Source organism: Rhinolophus ferrumequinum, chromosome 9 (assembly GCF_004115265.2).
Source record: "Rhinolophus ferrumequinum isolate MPI-CBG mRhiFer1 chromosome 9, mRhiFer1_v1.p, whole genome shotgun sequence".
In the NCBI taxonomy this organism is placed as follows: domain Eukaryota; kingdom Metazoa; phylum Chordata; class Mammalia; order Chiroptera; family Rhinolophidae; genus Rhinolophus; species Rhinolophus ferrumequinum.
Genome location: NC_046292.1, coordinates 45112672 through 45134714, shown reverse-complemented (window position 1 = coordinate 45134714; position 22043 = coordinate 45112672). Strand labels below are relative to the sequence as shown.

The following is a 22043-nucleotide window of genomic DNA, read 5'->3' as shown; positions in this document are numbered from 1 at the left end:
ACTACAGAGGAAAAAATACATTCAAGCAAAAGGGAAACGTAAGAGCAAAGCTGGATAAGCGAGTGGGAATAATTGAAAGTTGTAGAAGAGGGAATGACAGGAACAAAGCAGTGGCTTAGGAAGATTAATCTCAGAGCAAGGTGAAGTATGAAATAGTGAGAAGGACAGGAGTCAATGAGACTAATTTAGGAGATGCTTATGAGGGAGAAGAAAGGTAGGCTCAACTGAAGATATTAGCAATAGGATTACATAAATCAGACAAAGAGATGACATTTTTCCTCTAAACAGCAGGCTTCTATCAGAAATGTGCATTAAATTCACATAATCCAACTGCAGAAGAAAGTGCTCCCATCTCAAGATCATACTTATTACTTAGTTTTTCTAAGTACTAAATTGGAAAGCCATGATACAATGTTAAAATAACCAGGAATATTGGTAATATTTAATAAATTTATGTCTGAAACAATACCTAGTTTCCGCTATGCCTAACTTAATAGTAGCTAATATTCACAAAGTGTTTACTCTGCACCAGGCACTGTGCTTAGCTTTTCACAGGCATTCTCATTTAATCCTTACAACATTTCTGTGAAGTGGACGCCATTACTAGTTCCAAGTAACAGATGAAGAAACTGAGCCATGGAGAGGTCAAGGAATCTGCCCCGTATGACACAACCAAGAAGTGGAGAACTGGACTTGAACCCACTTTAGCCTGACTCCAGAGCCCTTGTTTTTAATCACTATGCTAAGCAATTTCCCACTTCGTTCATTCTATTTATTATGTAAATTGTGCTGTATAAATATTACTAATTGCAACAGGGAAAATGGCTATACATTAATTTGTGTTGTGACCTTGTACTGTACCCAGACAGTCTATTTTTTATTTTGTTCCAATGAATGAAAATTAAATAAATCAGCTAGCACTTAGTGTTATAAGAAAATAAGATTTATTAGCTTGCATTCTGAAGATGCAGGCCAAAATCTGTAAAATGTTATTAAGCAAGTTTAAAGATTCCCAAAAGAGACATATATTTTTATTCTTTTGAACTGTTGTGCATATATCCTTCCATGAAAAAAAGAAAAACTTCTATAATTTTGCAGTATCAATAATCTAGTCATAACCACCCAATATAATTTACAAAAATAATGCTTTTGAAATAAATAACCCAATCTTAAGATACTCAATAGTAAATCTCTAATAAAAACTCTCAGCTTAATTAATTAACTGGCTACATCAGGAAGGAGCACAAGATTCTTTCCATCACCAAATAAACAATACCTAATATTACAATCTGCCCTTTATTTCAAGTAATAATCTTAAATGAGGAGAATCACAGAACATTAAAAAAAAAAAAAAAACCCTCCATGAAATATCTTGTTTAATATGCTAACACTGCATTTGGAGATATGATCATCTTTTTTAAACTATTAACATGACAAGTCAAATGACACCTTCTAAATGTCTTAAAATCAATGCTGTAATTCAAAATTAAATATTGTTCCAAATTTGCAACTCACTGTTTCAGGCAGAATGGTACTGGTTAGGCTGGTAGAAGTATTGCTTGTTGTGTGGACTGGTTCCCTGGCCACAACCAGACTCAAAGATCCAGAGGTTTGTTGTAATAACGCAATTGCTTGCTGATGGGAAATGTTCTGATCCAGTGGCGTGTGATTAATAGCCAATATTTGGTCATTTTCCTTTAACCTTTGATCCCTTGGTGAAATAAAAGAAAATTTTAAGTGATAAAATAGCCTGATTTTTGAAAACCTATTATTCAAGTTAAACAGTTGTTGTTGTTTTTAATGGTACTACTTCACTTAGTACATTTAGCCAAATAATTATTTAATTATATGACAGACCCCTTTAGAGTGCTTTTTATCAAAGCACTTACTAGCTAATTAACCAATTAAGTAGCACATCTCTAAACATACACACACACACACATTTTAAAATTTGGCTAGAAAAATAAGCAAAAACAATGTATAGGGCCCCATGGCCAAGGTTTTGCAAGTATGGACATACTGCCGCCATTAACTACATGAACCTTGTACTCCTGAACCCCTTCTCTCTGACTTCAACATATACCTCACTGAGATTCACCATGACCTCTTCTCCAGCAGATTCACCATGTCCCCATTGTATAATACTAACATGTCAATAGAAGCCAAACCCTCCTTGAAAATCCATAAAGATTACTTCCAAATCTGTATCTGAGCCCTTCTCTCTTCTCTAAGCACGAATGTCCCAACTGCTAACCGAAGTAAAAAGGACTATAAAAAAAATTGAGCAAAATCTCTTTTTTTAAAAAAAACACTATTATAGTCAATGTTTACTGAGCATTTATTATGGGCCAGGTACTGGGCTAAATGCTTTCCGTGTATTATCTAATCCTCACAATCACCTACTGAAGTACTTAAATTTTACAGGCCAGAAATTGATGTTAGACAAGCTTAGCATCTTATCTAAGTAGTCTGAATCTGAAGCATCCTCTCTAACTTCTTAAGTTAAAGGGATATCCCAGGATTTACTCTGTTCTGGTTTATTGTGTTTGACTTTATTATCCCCCAACCACCACTCCTCCTCTTTCTGTTTCCTCATTATTACCACAATGCTTCCTTATCCTTCTTTCTCTCTCTTGCATCTACCCATCTCCACCTTTCCTTACCAAAGTCAACCCTCCAGTTGAGATCATTATGTAATACCTATGACGTAACTTGCAAAATCTCTCAAGGTTTATTTTTCTAGACTCTCTTGTGCTCTTGTGCTGGTATTTGCCAACTCAAAAATACATAATAATTATCTATGTTTATTGACCAATAAGAAGAGAGCCAAAGGAAAGAAAACTAACCCTTGACATGATTATATCATAAAAGAACATTTTTAACCTTCAAAGTACAAAAATCTCCCTGGTAAGAGATTTACTTCAGAACAGAGAATTAATTCTAATTCACAAATTTGAATTCTGAAAATTCCACTATATTTCCCTTATTTTTCTCCGGTCACACCAGCTTCAGCAAAACTTGGGCAAAGACCAGAATTTGGTAATTTCCGACATCTAGGACACAGTGTAAACTTGGTTGGTATTCAAAGACCTCTATGTTTAGTCCCAAAGTACTCCAACTTGGCTTCCTCCCTACATAAACCCCTTTTCCAACTATTCTGGTCTCCTCTTTCTCTCTCAAACATGTCTGGCATTTCCTGCCATCGTGTAAATGGTTTCCTCCATCTCTAATGCCCTGCCACTCTGCTCAGCCAAATTCAGTTCACCCACAGAGATCCAGCTGAGTGTCTCCTCCTTTCACTCCTTCCCTCTCATTTGCCTCGATATCATGGTGCTCTGAACCACTCCTTTATCATTCACTGAATATTCATTTACATTAAGTATATTATCAACAGAGCTAGTTAACTCCTTTTTTATGACATTTTAAGTTTTCTGAGGCGAGGGACTGGTACCTTTTAGATTCTTCTTTGGAACGAACAAGTTGGGTATATCAATTTTTGATGCCAAAATTGTGGGTGGTTCTCACAATAGATCTACCATTAACAATGTTGCTTATACATCCTTTTGTTAATATTAGGAAATGCTTATGTTATACTAAGAGATAAGAATGAGATATAAAATTGTATATACACTATGACTTTGTCTTTATAAAAAGAAAATATTCTAATGTTTTTCTTAGTTGTCTCAGGGTGGTCAAAGTCCAAGAAGTTTTTTTTTGGGGGGGACGAGATTGATTATTGTATTATGATATTTTTTATTTTTCTATTATATGTATGTATTACTTCCACAATGATTTTCATAATTTTGAAATATATATATATTTAAATTGAGAATGTTGCTTGTGAACTTTTCCCTAGTCCTAAAGAAACGTTTATTTTTAAATGTGATCACTACAGGACAACATCCAGGAATCACGCCCATTTTCCCATCTCCAAAGTCTTCTTTTCTCTAATTTCTTCACAGCTTGTTCACTAAGGAAAATTGCTTAATCCCCAACGAACAAATTATTCTTGATTTTTCATCCCTCATGCAACTCATTTTGTATAAACTGGTCCTTAATTTACTCACACTCAGATTTTCTATTTTCTGGAAATCAATCTATTTTAATCTAACTTTCCCCTTACCCAGTAGAATTCAAGATACCTCAACACCTCGTTTCTTTCCAGTTAATATCTGCTCAGGGAATATAAACTCAACCCAAGATAAACAATCTACAGAGGAGAAGTCTCTTGGAAAATATGATTTTGATATACTCTAAAAAGTTAAAAATTAGTTTTTCTACTATTATTTATAATTTAACTCTCTATACTACTATACTTCTCTCTCTCTCTCTCTCTCTCTCTCTGTAACTGAATTCACACTTTCCATTCAAGGGGAAACCAGTTCTTGCCTCTCCATTGCAATATTCAGAAATAATGGGTTTCCATGATTTTCAGAGCCAACAAGTCTTAGGAAAGCTCCTAAAATAACACAGTTCTATGGAGAAAGTCCTGAGAAGAAAGAACTGATCATAAAGACCATTTAATAATGATCTAGAAGGTTCTACATGGCTGGCACCTACCTGTCTCTAGCCCTTTCTTGAACTGTCTTGCACTAAGCTCCCACATCAGATAGTATCAGCCACATTCCAAGGATATGAGCTGTGTTTCATCTCTCCACAGGGCTACTGGTCAAGCGAGTCCCATCCTCTCCCTGACACCTTCTGCTCTCGGCAGACCCTACTATCCCCTCTCAAATTACCCTTAAAGCACCACTGCTTCTGGGAAGCCACCTGACTTCTTAGCCTCAGTCAAGGTTCTTTACGTCACACACTCAAATATCAAACTCCTCTGTTTGGATGCACTCATCTGAATTTGTAATTACAGACTATAAGCACAGTGTAACTAAGAGATGAGGATTGAGCACAAAAAGGTTACACAACACTGAAAGTACACTAAAAACTACTGAACTATACTCTTTACAATGGTGACATTTGTGTTCTGTGAATTGTATCTCAATAATAAGATAGTAATAAGATGTTTAAAGAGTTGGGCCAATCAAAGTTAAATAGTTTTTTTGTCAAGGAACTTCATAACCTTAAGAAAACTAATGTCCCTAAGTCTGGGTTTACCCTGGATTGTCTAGGTTTGTCAGAATAATCCAAATTTATACCTGCTGTCTCAGTGTCATTACTAACAGCACACCCTCTCACTCCAAAAACTATCTCAACTTGGATAACAAATTATATGTTTACCCTAACTGTGTATGTCCAACCTCCAAGAACAGGATAGAATTTCTCAAAGATACCTGACTACTGCTATGGTTTCTCAAAACATATTTGAAGAAATCCTGCATTAGATGGCAGAACAGAGATACAAAGTCATGGAAATGCCATATTTCTGAATTTTCAGTTGGGGAGACTAGAATTGATCCCCCATGAATAGAGAATTGTGAAATAAAAAATATATTATTGACTGAATCTTTTTTTAATAATAGTATTGCTACGGTTGCTATTATTCTAACAGTTGGAAGCAATGTAATGAATAGTGTGCTTGTTAAATAAATAATAAACTAAAAACCTGAAATCAACTAGAGATAAAATATAAGGCTTGCACATACCCCTTTAAAAAAATAAAACAAAGGTACAAGTGCAATAGGGAGGAATCACATGGACTTGAAGGGGCTTTGAACTGACAATACGTAATAGAGTGATATGATAAATCTATGATAAAATAATAGAGTGATACCAAAAATGTTGCTATAATCTGAGGTTTAATAACCAATATAGTATGCAGAATGTGAATTTCAATATTCCTATCTTATTGGTCAGACCGTAGTTAAACTATCATGTTCAACTGTGAGAGTGTGGTGGAGTAGAAAGAGCTCTAACTTTGCTGTCAGTCTTTGAATCACATCATGGTTCCAGCATTAATAGCTCAGTGACCACTGAACTCATTTTTCTCATCTATAAAACGGAATAATGATACTACCATGTTTCCCCCTAAATAAGACCTAACGGGAAAATAAGCCCTAGCATTATCTTCCAGGATGACATCCCTGAACATAAGACCTAATACATCTTATGGAGCAAAAATTAATATAAGACCTGGTCTTGTTTTCGGGGTAAAAGGCCTGACAAATGCCTAGGAGAAGGAAAGTAAGTGTCAGGTGCTATGGTTACTGTTTTTATTACTAGTTTCTTATTCTCATTAATATAATGTTCTCAGGATTGTCAGAAAAACATTAGCAAAACACAAAATCAACATCTTTCTTACCTGGCCGCTATACTCCCTGGCTGAACTTCCTTCACGAAGATATGAACTTCTCCCAGATTTGGACTTTTAAGAGCCACCACACTGAATCCAAGCCCTCCAGTTGAAGGCCGTTCTATATCTATATATTCAATTTGCCGGCCCTGAAAAAGGAGATTTTAAAAAATAATAATAAAAGTCAATGAACTACATTTAACCTACAAACCCTTTCCGAAGAACTGAAACTGCCATTTTATGAATAGCACAAAAACAGCTTCTCGTAAGTCATCTCTATAAAACCAAATAAACTTAGCACTTCGGTAATAAATTGCTCCTGGAAATCCTCTCCTTTGATTCTTTTCAGTAGGACATAAGAGGGAATGTGTAATGTTCTGCAACCTCAGGGAACAGAAGAGCTATATTCACACTTCATTCACATTATGAAATGAATCCCAAGGTGGATAAAAATTCCAATGCCCTTTCCCACAGTAAATTTTAAATTATTTTTTACACTGAATTACTCTAAGTTCTCTTAACACAAAATATATTTTTAAATGAGGAAAGCAAATTAGATATATCAAAAATACGCTAATGTTTAGCCTAAGTCAGTACCACCTGCATTTTTATTTTTAATTCTGTTGTGATGAATTAATATTCTATTTTAACAGGTTAATTCAAAAGATTATGGAAAGGCCACCACTCAAATGGCTTTTACCTGTGACAAAGAAATATGTTATTGCTTTAGTTAATAATTACATTTACAACATGAGAACTTCACAAATATAATCAATTCACAAAAGCATCACATAAAATTATTTAGTCAAATTAAGGTGAAAGAGCTATAAAGTCAAAAAAAGGAATTAGGTATGGAATATTATTTAACTATCACACTTTAAACAGATTCTTTTTAACTTTCAAACTGAAATTCCATTTGTTAAGACTCTTATTAAATGGTGAAGTGTAAAACAGAAAACATATCCTAAAATATAATCGTCTATTATTTAATTTTTAATAAGTATTAGGGATAACGGGATAATACTGGATTATTCTTTAAAATGTTTCCCTAGATTTTCCGAATTATATTAGTTCTTAGTCCCATTAATTGCTTTAATATAAAATTAAAAATAGTTTCAAAGGTGTTTCATTATCTATATACATATGAATTTTCCTCCCATGATCAAAACCATAAGACTCTCTTCCCTTACAAGTGTAGAGATGTATCAAATTGGAGTCACTGTCTAAAAACTCTCCCCACCACACACAGATGTTTTCCCTATATAATTTTAAGCCAATAGATTGTCAACACACAGAGTAGAAAATAGTACCAATTCCTCCTAATAGTATAAAAACACAAGCAAACAAAACTCATAGTAACACATTTTAAGGCAAAAAGGGTGACTGTAGGTTTCTTTTTTAACCTATAATAGGAGAAATAAAGCTAAATAGCCCCATGACAAGATATAACTTTACCTGAGCCATCTGTTGAATGACGGAGTTAAAGTCTTCATTTCCCAAGTTAGGGCTCCAAGGAGGTGACCCAGATGCAGTCAAGTTATTAGAGGACCTCTGGGCATTCCCGTTAATAATGGCACCATCCGTGAACACTAATAAACCTTTCCTAGAAAAATCAAAGTTGGCTGAACAATCTGAAGGTATATGGCTGAGCTGTTGAGGAAAAAAAAAAGAATCATCAACAGAAACCTATAGAAAAGAAGTGACATATTTCTATTTACTAAATACTATATTTTACCCATCACATGTGTAATGCCCATGTTAAATACATACTTATGAAAAAATTAGGAATAGATACATGAATCTGTGTATTTATAAGGCTATAAATTTTATTTAGTATTACACAAAATGTTTTAACAACTTAAAAATTTGTTCTTGTTTCCTGCCTTCTACCATTCCCTCAAGTTTATAGCATGTACAACAGTTCATTGCATTTCACATACACAGATACATTCAGTCATATAAACATGCATGTAAGACACTGAGTCCTTTTGCATTTATCTGTACATTTCCATGTGGAGCCACAAAAGATTTGCAGGTAGTACATAACAAAAATAACAATAACAGAACGTATTGAGTGCTTGCTATGAACAAAGTACTATACCAAAACTCTTACATGTTACCTCATTTAATCCTTGCAACAGCCCTATGAGATATTATTATTCCATTTTGTGAGCATGGAAACTAAGGCATACAGGGGTTAAGTAGCTTGCCCAAGATTAGTAGCAAATGAGTCACAGAGCCACTGAAACAGTTAAAAAAGAAAACAGGTGGAGGAGAATTCTGTAATTATGGGGAACACAGGAAAATAGAGGTTAATTTTTTAAATGTCATTGGCTGATATGTGTGTCAACACAGTTGAATAAAGGTAGCATCAAGAACAAATGTCAACAGGACCTCATAGAAAAAAATCAACTCATAAAAACGCTATGAAAAAAATCACAGGAATTTTAGAGTTGAATGGATAAAATATGTTTATGTATACTACAACTGCAAACTACATAAATATAAAAGATTGTTAATGATGGAATGGTTGGTTAAGTCCACTGTGAGTCCAGTAAGAGCTATATATTTGTGTGACCTTTCCCAATTTCTACTGTTACCAATAATATTCACTGTTATGATATGGACTCATCCCATGACCATGGAGTACAAAAAGCTGACCTTCAATATACGGAGTGCTAAAATTATGGTATAAATTCTGATTTAGGGAAAGAAATTCACAGAAAGACATATGTGCAAAGTTTAATCCTTAATTAGTTATTTAAAAATCCCTCACTGAAATATTTACAGGAAGGCATTTTGGTTTATCAGCAGAAAACACTTTTTTTCCCCAAATTCTGTTAATTTTCACTTAACAATTCTGCTACTTTATCTACAATTACATCTAAAATTCTGCCCAAATTTAATCTATACGATAGCTATTATTCAAGCTCAGCCTCTAGAACAGATGATTTAAAATCAATTTGCCATTCTTGACCGTAAAACAAAGCAACCAAAAAGACAGTTACAACTATTAATTTACATCACTCTAAGTAGAGGTGCTATGTGTCCTGTAATTCAACAACCGTGTATCAAGAGCCTGCAAGAATCCAGGTACTATGCTACATATATAGTGAAGGAAACACAGATACTATAGAAATACCAGGTATACTGCTTCCAAGGACTTTCTAAGCAGAATATCTGTGACATTTGACAATTATTTGATAAATATTTGATAATTATTGAGGTATAAATAATGTGCTATAGGGCGTGATCACTTCTTGCTAGGAAACAAAAGACTTCACGAAAAAACTATATTTAAGTTAAACACTATTTTATGATTTTGAATAAAATGTTAAGAACTCACAAAGCATCTGATGTTTACATATTTAAATACATAAGAAATCCAGATTCTAAAGCCATACACATCATTTGTTATCAACAGTTTTAAACTATCCATCCCACCATACTCACAGGTCACCAGTCCCAGTATAGTCTCTTTGCTAAATTAAGAGTATTTAGAGACAGTTTGTCTCTGTCTCTATCTCTATCTCCTTCTATCTTTCTTTGCTGGTTTCACTATATCGACATGTAAAACTCTGACGGGTAACTTACTTGCCCCTTGAGTTGCTTGATGGACTGCTGAAGTGTGAGTATCTGGTTGAAGAGAGGACTCTTTAGTGTCTCATAAAACATAGATAGCTTCTCATTCTGCGACGTGTCACCCTTCTCCTGCAATTTCACTTTGAGGCGATCAAGAACTTGCAAGATCTGCAGTTTATCTTGTTTGAAGAAGGACAACCAAAGTACAAGTTAAACCCCTTGTATTCCAATTTTGAGCCATTAATTAATTTACTGATAGAATTATATATTCGCATACCTGCAGCAGGATTTTCAGGCATTTTGAATTATTGTCTTCAATCACTTTAAAGAAACCTAAAGAAAAAATGTGAAATACAAAAGGTGATTTACCATTAGTGTATACATGTCTATAGTCCTGTATAAATTTAAAGAAAACCTCAAGAACATTCTTGATCAAAAGTTTTCATTCAGGAAATTCAAATTAAAACCACAGTGAGGTGCCACTACAGTACAGTACTATGATGACTAAAAGTAAAAAACAAAACAACAGACAATACTAAGTGCTGACAAAGATGTGGAACAACTGAAACTCTCACATATCGCTAGCAGGAATGTAAAATGGCACACTTTGAAAAATCGTTTGGCAGTTTCTTTCAAAGTTAAATATACACTTATTATATGACTCAGCACTTCCACTCCTAAATACTTAACCAAAATAAATGAAAACATATGCCCACAAAAGACCTGTACATGAATGTTGACAGCATTTTTACTTATAAAAGCTCCAAACTAGGAAAACCCAAATATCTAATAACAGACGAATGGAAAAACAAATTATGGTATGTGAACAAAATAGAATACTCAGAGTAAAAAGGAAAAAAATTATTGATACACATAAAACGGATGAATCTCAAAAATAGTATATTGAGGAAAAGAAACCAGACAAAAAGGATATAATCTGTACGATTCCATTCATTTGAAGTTCAATTTATAGTTATAGATCTGTTTACCTGGGCAGGTGGAAGGGGATTGACTTGGAAGGGATCTGAGGGAGCTTTTTGGGGTGATAGAAATGTTCTACATTTTGAATTGGGTACTAATTACACAGATGCATACATTTGTCAAAAAAATCATTGAACCATATATTTTAAATTGCTACATTTTATTGTATGTAAATTATACTTTAACAAAGTTGATTTTTTTTTTTTAAAGGACCCTGGGCTGGAAAAGAACATCCAAATTAAGGGATCAAGAGGATTCTAAAGAGATTTGGGGGGAAAAAAATCCCCAAGCTGCACAAATGATCTAACACTCATACTCGTCAACTAAAAGAGTCACCAAAAGGTAACCACTCAATACATTTTCTATGGACAATGTTTTTTCATACCAGTGATTTGCTCAAACTAGCCTAAAATGTAATGTAATTGAAATTCAAAAAGCTAGCAAAGCCTTTGCTCTGACCAAAATGGCACTTTCACAGTGGTCATATTTACTAGTGGTACACTGTTGTAATGAACCATCAAAGAAATAGGAATTGAAATTTTCTTGTATCAGTTCACTTGCTGAACGAGATCTTTACCTTCTAATTCAAGGTCAGTAAGTAAGAAAACATATTAAAAACCAGTAAGGGGTGTCATTGGCATTGATAAAATGCCCATGTAGTCCATCCAAATGTTCACTGGATTCAGTGACTACCAAAGAACTGCTGAATAGGGCATCACAGAAACACTTCTGATGTGTTCAGCATCTCAATTGTGCAACCCTTACAACTACCCATTGACAGGTAACTGAATAACAGAAGGGCAGTCCCAATGGCACTGTCCTTTTCTATAGCAGCATACAGCCCAAAAAGATTGACAACAGCAGTTTGTAGTCATTAAAACACCAACCTCTCTAAATTAAAGAATGCAAGCTAAAACTATGAGATGCTATTTTTACTATCAGATTGGTTTTTTTTTAATTAATAATAGCCCATGTTCCAGATGTCATGGAAAAACAAGTGGGAATATAAATTTGCACAATTTTTTAGGAGAGCAACGTAGCAATATCTATCAATATTTTAAATTTACATTCCCTTTTTACCCAGAATATCTACTTTTGAGTCTCTCCTAAAGAAATATTTGCAAGAGGACACACAGATGTGTACAAGGATATTTACTGCAGTGTTTTTAATAACAAAACTCCTGGAAACTTTAAACTATCAGTAGTCATTAAAATAATAAGTAGGTCTGACTGTATTGAAACAGGAACGGGACTGAGGATTAACGGCAAGCTTATGGCTTGCTTACTCCATCAGCTGGGGATTCCCAGCTTGATACCAGACATCCTTGCAAAAAAGCAAAAAGTCTTTAATAGATAAGAGTTCCTCATTTTAAAACATCAGGAAACTGCTGATCGGTCTTAATTGCTTTTCATAAATAACCTGAGAATGAATGAATGTATGGACTTTTACGGCATGGCTAATTGTAAGATGAGAGACATTTCCTATGTGTGTAACTAATGGAGTATAAAACTTGAGATTCCCCAAACAGAAAAGGTTTTGAGAAAAACGTTTCTGTATATATTGTTCAGAACTTGCCTGGTAACCCTCCCCCCACCCCCCAAAAAAAAAAGTATCCTAAAGTTCAATTTTACTCCTGTAAACAAATTAAAAATTGCAGTAAGTCTGTCAAAAATACATTAATAAATGACTTACTGTCAATTTATATGTAACTAGGATTTATGTTGATGATATATATGGCCTAATGTGGAAGAGAGTGACATGCTTTGGAAGCTGGGCTTACAACCGGGGCTTTCTCTAATAAGTAATGTCTGCGTGTGGCTCCCATGCCAGCCTCCTGCCTATAACCTCTGAATCATGCATACGGTTCCAGTGCTGGGTAAAATCTCTCATTCACATAAGTATGTTTTGACAATTCAACCCTTGTGTTAACAAAGGGATGTTGTTTAACATAAACAACTGAATAGGAAAAACAACAAGTTTCAAGATATACGCATTATTTTCTACTTTTCATAAGAAAAAAATATACATATTTGCGTGTCTAGATTTCTACATTTAGATAGTCAATTTAACAATAGTGATTACTTCTAGAAAGTAGAAGTGGGGCTAGGGAGATAAAAAAATTAGACATTACAGATTTTAGTGCTGTTTGAACTTTATTTAAAAAGCATATTACTTTTACAGCTTAAAAAATAAAAGGGGAAAAAACAAAATGGCTAAGATGCCCTAAAGAGAGAGCAAGACAGATTCATAGCAAGATGATGACAACACAGTAGGATAATTATATTGTAAGTCTTATGTGCACAACAGCAGAGGTGTGTGCATTGTGCTAAGAGAAATTATAAAGGGAGAGTGACTAACCCTGCCTATGAAAGTTTAGGAATACTGGAATGAGAACACTTTAGGAACCTCTCCTAAAAGAAAAGGAATAGGTGTAAAAGTAGAGTAACCATTTGTCTTCATTTGCCTGATAGTCTCAGATTACCAACATCATTATTCCGTAATAGGGCTCCATTTCACTCTCAAAAGTGCCCCAGTTTAAATGACATATAGGGCTGCTACTAGGTCAGTGGTTCTCAAATTTTAGCATGCATCAGAATCACCTGGAGGGCTTGTTAAAACACAAACTGCTGGGACCCACCCGCAGTGTTTCTGATTCTGCAGGTCTGAGGTAAGGCCGGAGAATTTTCATTTCTAATGTGATCCCGATGCTGTTTCCATGTGATCCCGATGCTGCCAGACTAGACACCACAATGTGAGAACTGCATACAGGCATAAAAGTGTATGGCTTTCTGTGAGAATAGTTAACTCTCTCTAAATGACCTAGTATAAGGTCTCTGAAAGTAGCAGAAAGGGCAAAAAAAGTCATTTATTTAGACCAGTGTTACTGCAAGTGTGGGCTGCAAATTGATTCTTGGCTACAAACAGGTACAGTAGCAAAATTGGGAATAAGCATTTGGAAACCAAAACAAGCAATGTCGCGGGGTAATTTATGTCTATTACATTTAGTGATTAAAAAAAACTTGACTGACTTTGTACTTCTTTTTTTAATTTCACTTTTCTAACAATTCACTTTTCTAACAATTCATTTTTCTAATAATTTATTTTACAAAAATATCAGTCCTTGAAAGACTGAGTGGGAAAACTGATAGTTTGAGAAGCACTGGCTTAAATAAGACTATTTTGAAAGGGGCCTTTTAAATAATGCTAAGTAGACTGATCTGTATCCTGTAAACAACAGGAAGTAATTAAAGGCTTTTTAGTAGGGAAGTACTAAATTTCTATTTAAAAAGGTAATTCTGGTAATAGGATAGATTAGTGGTCATCAAACTTTTTTAAATACACATTCCCATCAGTAAAAATATGTTCAGCACTCACTTTATTTTTTCTAAACTTATACTACCATATTTACATGTCATATGTGTTTAAAGCCATATATAAAATAGAAACCGTGAGAGTAAGGTAAAAACTAAAAAGCCAGATTTTATTGTCGCCTTCCTACACTCCCAATGGATCATCCTACACATTTTGGAAACCACAGTAGTAGAGTATCCCTCTAAAAGGGTAAAGGATAGAAACTGGTTGGCCGTCCAATTCTCTGACTCATGTTTAATGAAAGCTAAACTGTGTCCACAAAGCAGGCCTGGAAAATTACTACAATTCCATGGTGTTGAGTAATGCCTAGGGAAGGGGACTAAAGCGTAGTATATGAGTACAGAAGAAAGAAATGTAACCCCACAGCTGAACATCCAGCAAGCAGCATCCGGGCTAAATGTAACCTATGTCTCATTTCATGGACATAGGAAATCTTCCACCAAACAACTTTGACCGATTTGGCTAGGCTAAGAAACCAACAAGGCTTAAGCAAGGAATTTCAAGTTTGTTTAAACATGGTAAAGCTGAGTCTAACTTGTCATAAATAGGCTACCTATATAGGTCATAGTCTAAACATTAAAATGCCAGTTGGCCACTGTCCTCATAGTTGTACAGCCTCCAGAGAATGAGTAGTTTATTATGCTCAGAAGCTCCCACTCTGTCATTGATCAAGAGAGTTTGTCACCATGGATTCTTCACGTCTGGTTCACTGTAGGATTTGACTGAAGGAATTATAATATTGTGTTGTTGTTGTTTTTTAATACCCATGCCCTTAGCCATCACCAATTAATGGAATAGTTGGAAAAAAATGACGCACAAATAGAAATTTAATTCTATTAAATGTACATTTCTAAGTGGAGGAAACTTATTAGAAAGATTTATTAACCTCCTCAGTTCAAGAATTTAGGAGAGTTGTGGACCTTGAGAAATACAGTTTTCAGACCCCCAACAGCACACAAGAATGTAACTCCCCAAGATATCTTATACATCTATCTCAAACTTAACAAGACATCTCATGCGTCTATCTTGAAATTTGGGGAGAAAAAGATCACTGGCAATCTGTTTGGGAAAGTACAGATACTCAGCCTCTAACTGCAGGTGAATTAACCTACACTTAACTCCTCAATGGGAATTCCCTAGAGCTCAAAAGGACCCGAGAGTTTGAACAATCTAAAAGCTATTAAATGTAAATGAAGTCATGAGTTCAGGAGTTATTCAACAATGGAAGTTCACAAACAACTTTCTATTGCTTCCTTTGGAGTGCAAAGCTCAGGTTGTGTCTAATTATCATGGCTTTGTCCTCAAAGCTCAACATTTGAGGTACTGATTAAATGCAAAACAAACTCTCCCAGCCAAAGAGCAATGATGGCTCTTCATTCCAACTACAAATAAACACCTCTGCTGCCATGCTAGTGCAGATTTAAGGCATGTGCCGCAGCCCTGTGTCCCTACCAAATGACAAGGCCTTCTCTAAACTGCTTAGATGTAAAAAATACTATATTTTTGGCTGCTGCCAAAACACTATACTGTATTCCTGGTATTTTGGAAATAGATATGCAAATTCTAGAATGACCTTGATATTTAGGGGCCATACGCCTAAGCCTCAGATAATGCTTAAATCCATGTAATGCTGGACATTGAGGACATGTTGAAACTGAAGCTGAAAGACACCATGTTAAACTTAGAGTCAGAACTGAAAATTGAGTCAGTTCTTCAGAATAATTCAGTTGGCTAAATACTAATTTTTCTCATTGAACTATTCAAAGTTAATGCATCCAATGCATATTAATATCCTGCCTGTAACTTGGTCACTGTGTATGAACAAAGTTAACCTTTTTATGGTATGGTTTTGTATCCCTGTTGGTGGCAGTTTTCTCCAATGACTGACCAAGAAAACAAATCTGGGCAACTTTTACCTAATGGATCTCTGATCGTGTAGCCCATCTGGCTAACTGTTGAAATCTCTCTACACCTCAGTTTCCTCATTTGAAAAGATCCAGGCATTCATACCCTTCACTAATGATGAGTTTCCACCTCAAATATTCTGTTCAATTCTCCCCACACCATAGACTGTGTGTCCTTAATTTCGCTCCAGAAATATGGTCGTGCCATTTCCGGCGTGCTTGTAATATTCTAAACAATCCTAGCAAATTGTGAAATAGGTCAAACTAGGCTCTGGACACCTTTTCCATCAATGTTCACCCTCCTTCCTCCTGCTGGCCTTTTCCCAAAAACCATTTTATCTGTCATTTAATCAAGTAACTAGTTTTTTTAGTGCCCACTATGTACAATGCAAGGTCATTCTGTATATCATCTCATTTATCTTCTTAACAATGTATTATCATCTCTATTTTGCAAATGCAGAAAACCTACAATTTCAAAAAACAAGGGGGAGAGCACGCTGAAAAAGGTGATAACAGAGAAAGGCAGCATAGATGCCACTGAGGGGAATTAATTTTACCTTGGGGTGTAGAGCAAGTCAACTGTTAATGACTTTTTCAGCAGATAACTACTTTAAAAATGAGAGTCAGATATTTCAAATTTTCACTAGAGAGGGAATGTTTGTCAACCTGACTCTCAACATCTACTTAACTCATCTCCCTCCTACCACACTTTGTCCCTGGAACTTCATTAGAAGCTCCAGAAAATAACTCCAAAGGAAATCCACCTTTTTCAAGGCAGAAGCCCTACCCTGCCCCTATCATCAAAGCTACACCCATAAATTAGAAACTAAAGCTAAATGAAAATTGGTCTGTTCCTGAAAGGCTGCAGACCAGGACCTAAAAGCATCCTACCAGTCAAGCTGTCCAGATCACCAAAGCAAAGGGCAGGACTTTGGTTTTGTTTTTTTAAGAGTAAGACCAATACTAGACAATGTTAATCTCACAGAGACTGTACTAAGTTCTTTTAACCACAAGGCAATTTCACAAATGCAAGTAATAAATAACAGACAGAATTCAAATCTGAAATTCTTAAAACGCATTCTTTGTTTACAATATTATTGTTTGGCAGGTTTTTAAACTATATAAATGGTAATTATACTATATATTTATCCTTCATGAATTTGCTTTCTTAGCTCAACTTTATATTTTTAAGATTGAGTCATGATGATATACACAGCTCCTCTTCACTGATTGTAACTAGTAAATAGTATTCCACTGGAGGAATATTCGTACATAATTTATTCACCCAATCTCCTGTTGTTGAGAATTTAGATTGTTTCCTATTGGTCACTAACACAAAAACAGGATCAGAAATAAATATCTACTTCAAGAATCAACTTTTTCCCAGTTGATCCAATAATCAATTCTTGAACTATGAGAGACTGTATAGCCTATAAGCTCTGAAATCATAGAAACCTGGGATTTACTCCTGGGACCAGCTCTGGGGTTCTTCTGGCTAACTGTTGAAATCTCTCTACACCTCAGTTTCCTCATTTGTAAAATCGAGTTAATAAAAATGACTAAATATTTACAGTTGAAAGGACTAAGATTAATATCTAATACCTAATACCTGAAATCTAATACCTATCTAACATCTAATACCTAATTAATATCTACTATCTAATTAATACCTCATACCTAACGGACTAAGATTAATATCTAATACCATTTATTGAATGCTTTAGCATCCGGTACCCTTTCAATAAATGGTAGCTTCTATTATTAACATCTTTTTACAATCAAAATTATTTAAGATATTTTGGGGGCTTCAAACAAGCTAATAATTAAATTATTTCAGCTGAGATATTGCTGTGTAATCAATAATGGTTATTTATTGAATGGTTGAAGAACAAAAATTTTCACCAATGCAATGAATACAAAGAAAGAAGGTATGGAGAGGCCTGTAACTTTGGAGTTTAAAAAAACCAGTTTATAAATAGGAATGTGAGAGCTTCAGTAAACTAAACCCTCTTAAGGATAAACATACGCGTAGTGAATTCTAACCTGGTGCTCAACAGAAATACAATGTGAACCACATATGTAACTTGAATTGTTCTAGTAGCCACATGAAAGAGGTAAAACAAAAGCAGGTAAAATTAATTTTAATAATGTATTTTACTTAATCCAATCTATACAAATTATCACTTCAATATGTAAAGAATACTTAAAAATTAAGGAGGTATTTTAGACTTTTTTACACTAACTCTTCAATATCTAAGGTGTATTGTACATTTATAGCACATCTCAATCCCAACTCGCCCTATTTCAAGTGCCCAAAAGTCACACGTGCGCGTGGCTAACCATGTTGACAGTAGTTTTCACCTACACCTTCTCAGAAAGATCCCTGTAGAGTGCTTTTAGCGAAGACTTTCATTTATCAGCTAATACTGTCTAGGTGCCTTTTATCAAAGTAACTATTAGCAATAACACTCACAGACTTGAGTTCTTCCCAATAAAAATAGCACAACTCCATAATTTTATCAGAGTTAAACATCAATCACAGTGGAGAAGCAAAAAGTGGGAAGAATGGCTTACAGTTTACAAGACACATTCTTTAACATTATTTCATTTCAACCTCCCCAGAACTCAGTGAGATAGATCATTTACAAATGGGAAAACAGAGGACCAGAGTCAAGTGACTTGCCAAGAGTTAGATGGTAAGTGGACTCAATTCCATGTCTCCAAACTCTACTGGCTGCACAGCTGTACAAACGCAAAAAATAAACGGGCTCTAAGACTGCAGCATAGATCTTATCCTGATGACTAAAGACAGGGTATTGATGCGCTCTAAATTTCTCTCCATTTGCACCAAAACCGAAAATGAGGCTTTAAAAAAGGCATCCAAACCTGCACAAAAACATGTGAGTGTGAAAAACAAAACAACAAAAAACATAGCAATGGTCAAGCAATCTCAAATATTAAGGTGGAATAATCCTGTTTCTCAAAAACTTTAGTACCAAGGTGGGCAAAGTCTTAAGTAAATAAATTAAACTCCATTCTGGCTTTCCCAACCTAATGTCCGAGTGTGTCTGTTAAACTTTAACAAAGCAAGTAAATTCAGATTGCTTGGTTGTTTAGATTAAGGATAATTATTAAATGCTTTCAAGTAAAAACGCAGTTGCAAGGATTCTGAATGCTGAAGCACTATCTCAGACTCACAAGGTTCTAAAAGTGAACTCACTATGGGAAAATATACGGATTTTTCTTTTTAAGAATACTAACTGAAAGACAATATACCATAATTTTATTAGTGGTTATTTTCAATGGTAAATGGTTTTGAGTCTGCTTTATAGTTTTTTTTCCTGAAAATTCCAATTTTTCTACAATCAATGTTCGCTTTATAGTTATAAAAATATTAATAAATATGACTTGAACTTAGGCATCTTTAAACACAGATGAGGGCTTAAAACAATTTCTTCTCGACTTTAAACAAAACTGCTATTCTGATGGCAAACTCATCTTATGTGACCCTTAACAGGATCTCAATTAACAAGGGCAAATCTTTTCAGAACTCAGTTTATAAATTCTACCTATAAAATTGTCTTCCAGCTCCGATATTCATCAACTTTATAATTACTTTAAATTTTTAATAATCCTTATAAAGGCCGTTAGGGGCCTAGAAACACCAAGTTCATTTTAGCTGAAAGTCATGATCTCGCCTAACTTTTTCTGATGCTGCAAAATGAACCAATTTGAGTGTTTTCCCCCACTCCTCTCCAGCTTTCCTTTAAAAACACTTGTGCAAAAGAACTGGCAGCCTATAGGAGCTCAGACAGCCTAGAATGTGGTACTACCACCCGCGGTATAACTGAAGTTTCTTTTTCTTCTAGCTCTCCAGAAGTCTTATCCAAGAAACACTTGTTTGTTGCGCACCTATCGATGGCCTGACTCAAAACGCGGCTGGGAAGCAACCTACAAAGAAACAAGGCCCCGAAGGGCGCACCCTCTCAATCGCGGAGACAAAGCGGTAAACAATTCGAATCCAAAGTGATAAGAGCCATCTGGGAGATATGACAAAGCACCCAGTGAACACTCTCTGGGGATATCAATTCGGCCAGCTAGGTGTGCCAGGAGGGCTGGGGAGCTTTGGAGGGGACCGGGAGGGATCTGAAAATGCTTTCCAGAGCTTGACTTAAAGCAGGCGTCCATCAATTTCTCCAAAGGCTGGAGGCCAGAGCACTTTCCGCCTGGTCCTCCCCATCTATAAAGTGAGGCCAGCAGAGCCTCGGCCTGACGGTCGGCCTGGGAACTCGGCTACGTGACGACAAGGCTCCCAGAAGGGGCCGAGGCCAAGTCGCCCCTCGCTGGGGTCTGGGCAGCCCCGCCTTCTCCCAGTCCCGGAGGCAGGCCTCCACCTCTTTACTCCTTTCACCGTCACCGGTTGAGGAAAGACTCCGCCCAGTTCTGGGGGCGAAGCGCAGGCATCAATCTGGGTGCAAAATTTGATCCCTGCCACTGCCGGATCAGTAGGGGCCGAGATTTGAGGGCCGCCAGGGCCTGCCCAGGCGGGGCAGCTCTGCAGCCGGCGGCCTCCGATGAGCCCTGCCAGAGGAGCGGGGGACACGGTGGGGTCACCCAGGCCGACGCAGGAGGACAGCGCCCCGCACCCCCCGCGGACCCCTCCGAGCGCTCGAGGAGCTCCCCCCGTCTCCAGTTCCACCGCCTCGGGGAGGGCGGGCGGAGGAATGCCGGAGAGCAAGCGTCTGGGAGCAGGGGAGGCAGGCTCCAGACACAGGAGGAGGGGCTGCCCCTCGCCTGCTCCTAGGCGCAGGGACCCCGAGCGCTGCGCGCGCCCACACAGCGGGATCCCCCGCTTTACCTGGTCCGGTGAAGGTGCGGGTGGGAGCCCAGAGCGGGCTGGCTGGCAGGAGGGCGCGGCGTCGGCCCTCCCTCACCTGGGCGGAAGTGAGAGGCCCAGGGTGACTGCGCCTCACCTGGCAGGCCCTCCCCTTGCACCGACCTCCCTGCCCGGGGCGGGGCGCCGCGTTGGCGGGGGCGGAGGAGCCTGGGGCTGCGGGAGGCCGACTCTGAGAAGCGGACACCAGGGTCCTTGGCTTCTCTCCTTTCTGCAGGTTAAATTCCAGTGGGCAAGGGAGGGTTAAAGATCCTGGAATAGGTAGCGTCTGGGGGCTGATCAGACCGAGGAAACACCTAGTGGTGGGGACAGCCGGCACTAATGGAGTGGGAAGGTCGCTAGACTGGTGTTGTAGGAGGCTGAGCAGAGAGCGAGACCCACGATCAAGGAAATTAAAAGAGGATATTGAGGAAAGGATTTGGTCAAATCTGCTTAGTCCCTCGTTATCCCGTTCTGTCATCCCTCCTTGTTTTTTCTAGGTGCACTGACCCAATATAAAACTCTAAGAAGTATAACTGGAGGTTATTTTCCCCCCTCACTTCAATGAGAAAAGGAAAGAAACGAATTCAGCAATATCCACTACCAATATGCCGGCGCTAAGCTTATACATGACCTCAATTACAGTGTGAAGAAACTGATGAAGAAACTGCGTACCTGACAGGTTAGGTGATTTGCCCCAAGTTGGGGACCTAGAGGGGATCTTCTGACTCCAAGCCCCGTTTTTACTTCACTATACATCTGAACATTTTTGTTTTTGATGTCATAACTTGACTTTGAGAAAGATCTGTGTAAAACCTACAATGGCATTATTCCGCTCTCTTTACTATAACTAGGGGATTTTGATGCTAGGCGTTTTACTTTGTCTAATACAGTCCACACTCTAACGATAAAGAGAATCGATCTTCAGGTATGTATTCATTGAATAAATGAAGTATTTGTTAATTGTGATGGACTGTAAAATGTTAAAAATGGGATACCTGTCCTCGCAGAGGCATATATACAAAACAACTGCAACATAAAGTCATCTGGTGTAAGATCATGCACTTGGTACTTAGCAGTGTTATT

The 22043-nt window shown here is 36.8% G+C and overlaps 1 protein-coding gene across 4 annotated transcripts in view; it reads right to left on the bottom strand.

Moving 5' to 3' along the window:
• Positions 1-21071, bottom strand: part of PATJ (PATJ crumbs cell polarity complex component) — a 296757-nt gene extending 275686 nt beyond the window's left edge. For all 4 annotated transcript variants that reach the window (XM_033115510.1, XM_033115513.1, XM_033115512.1 and 1 more), the window contains exons 1-6: positions 20943-21071; positions 10104-10159; positions 9839-10005; positions 7700-7894; positions 6254-6393; positions 1516-1711 (exon numbers count right to left, since the gene is read on the bottom strand). In XM_033115510.1, the coding sequence (XP_032971401.1) occupies positions 1516-1711; positions 6254-6393; positions 7700-7894; positions 9839-10005; positions 10104-10125 (720 nt within the window). In that variant the 5' untranslated portion in view covers positions 10126-10159; positions 20943-21071. The remainder of the gene's footprint in view (positions 1-1515; positions 1712-6253; positions 6394-7699; positions 7895-9838; positions 10006-10103; positions 10160-20942) is intronic.
• Positions 21072-22043: the final 972 nt, after the last annotated feature.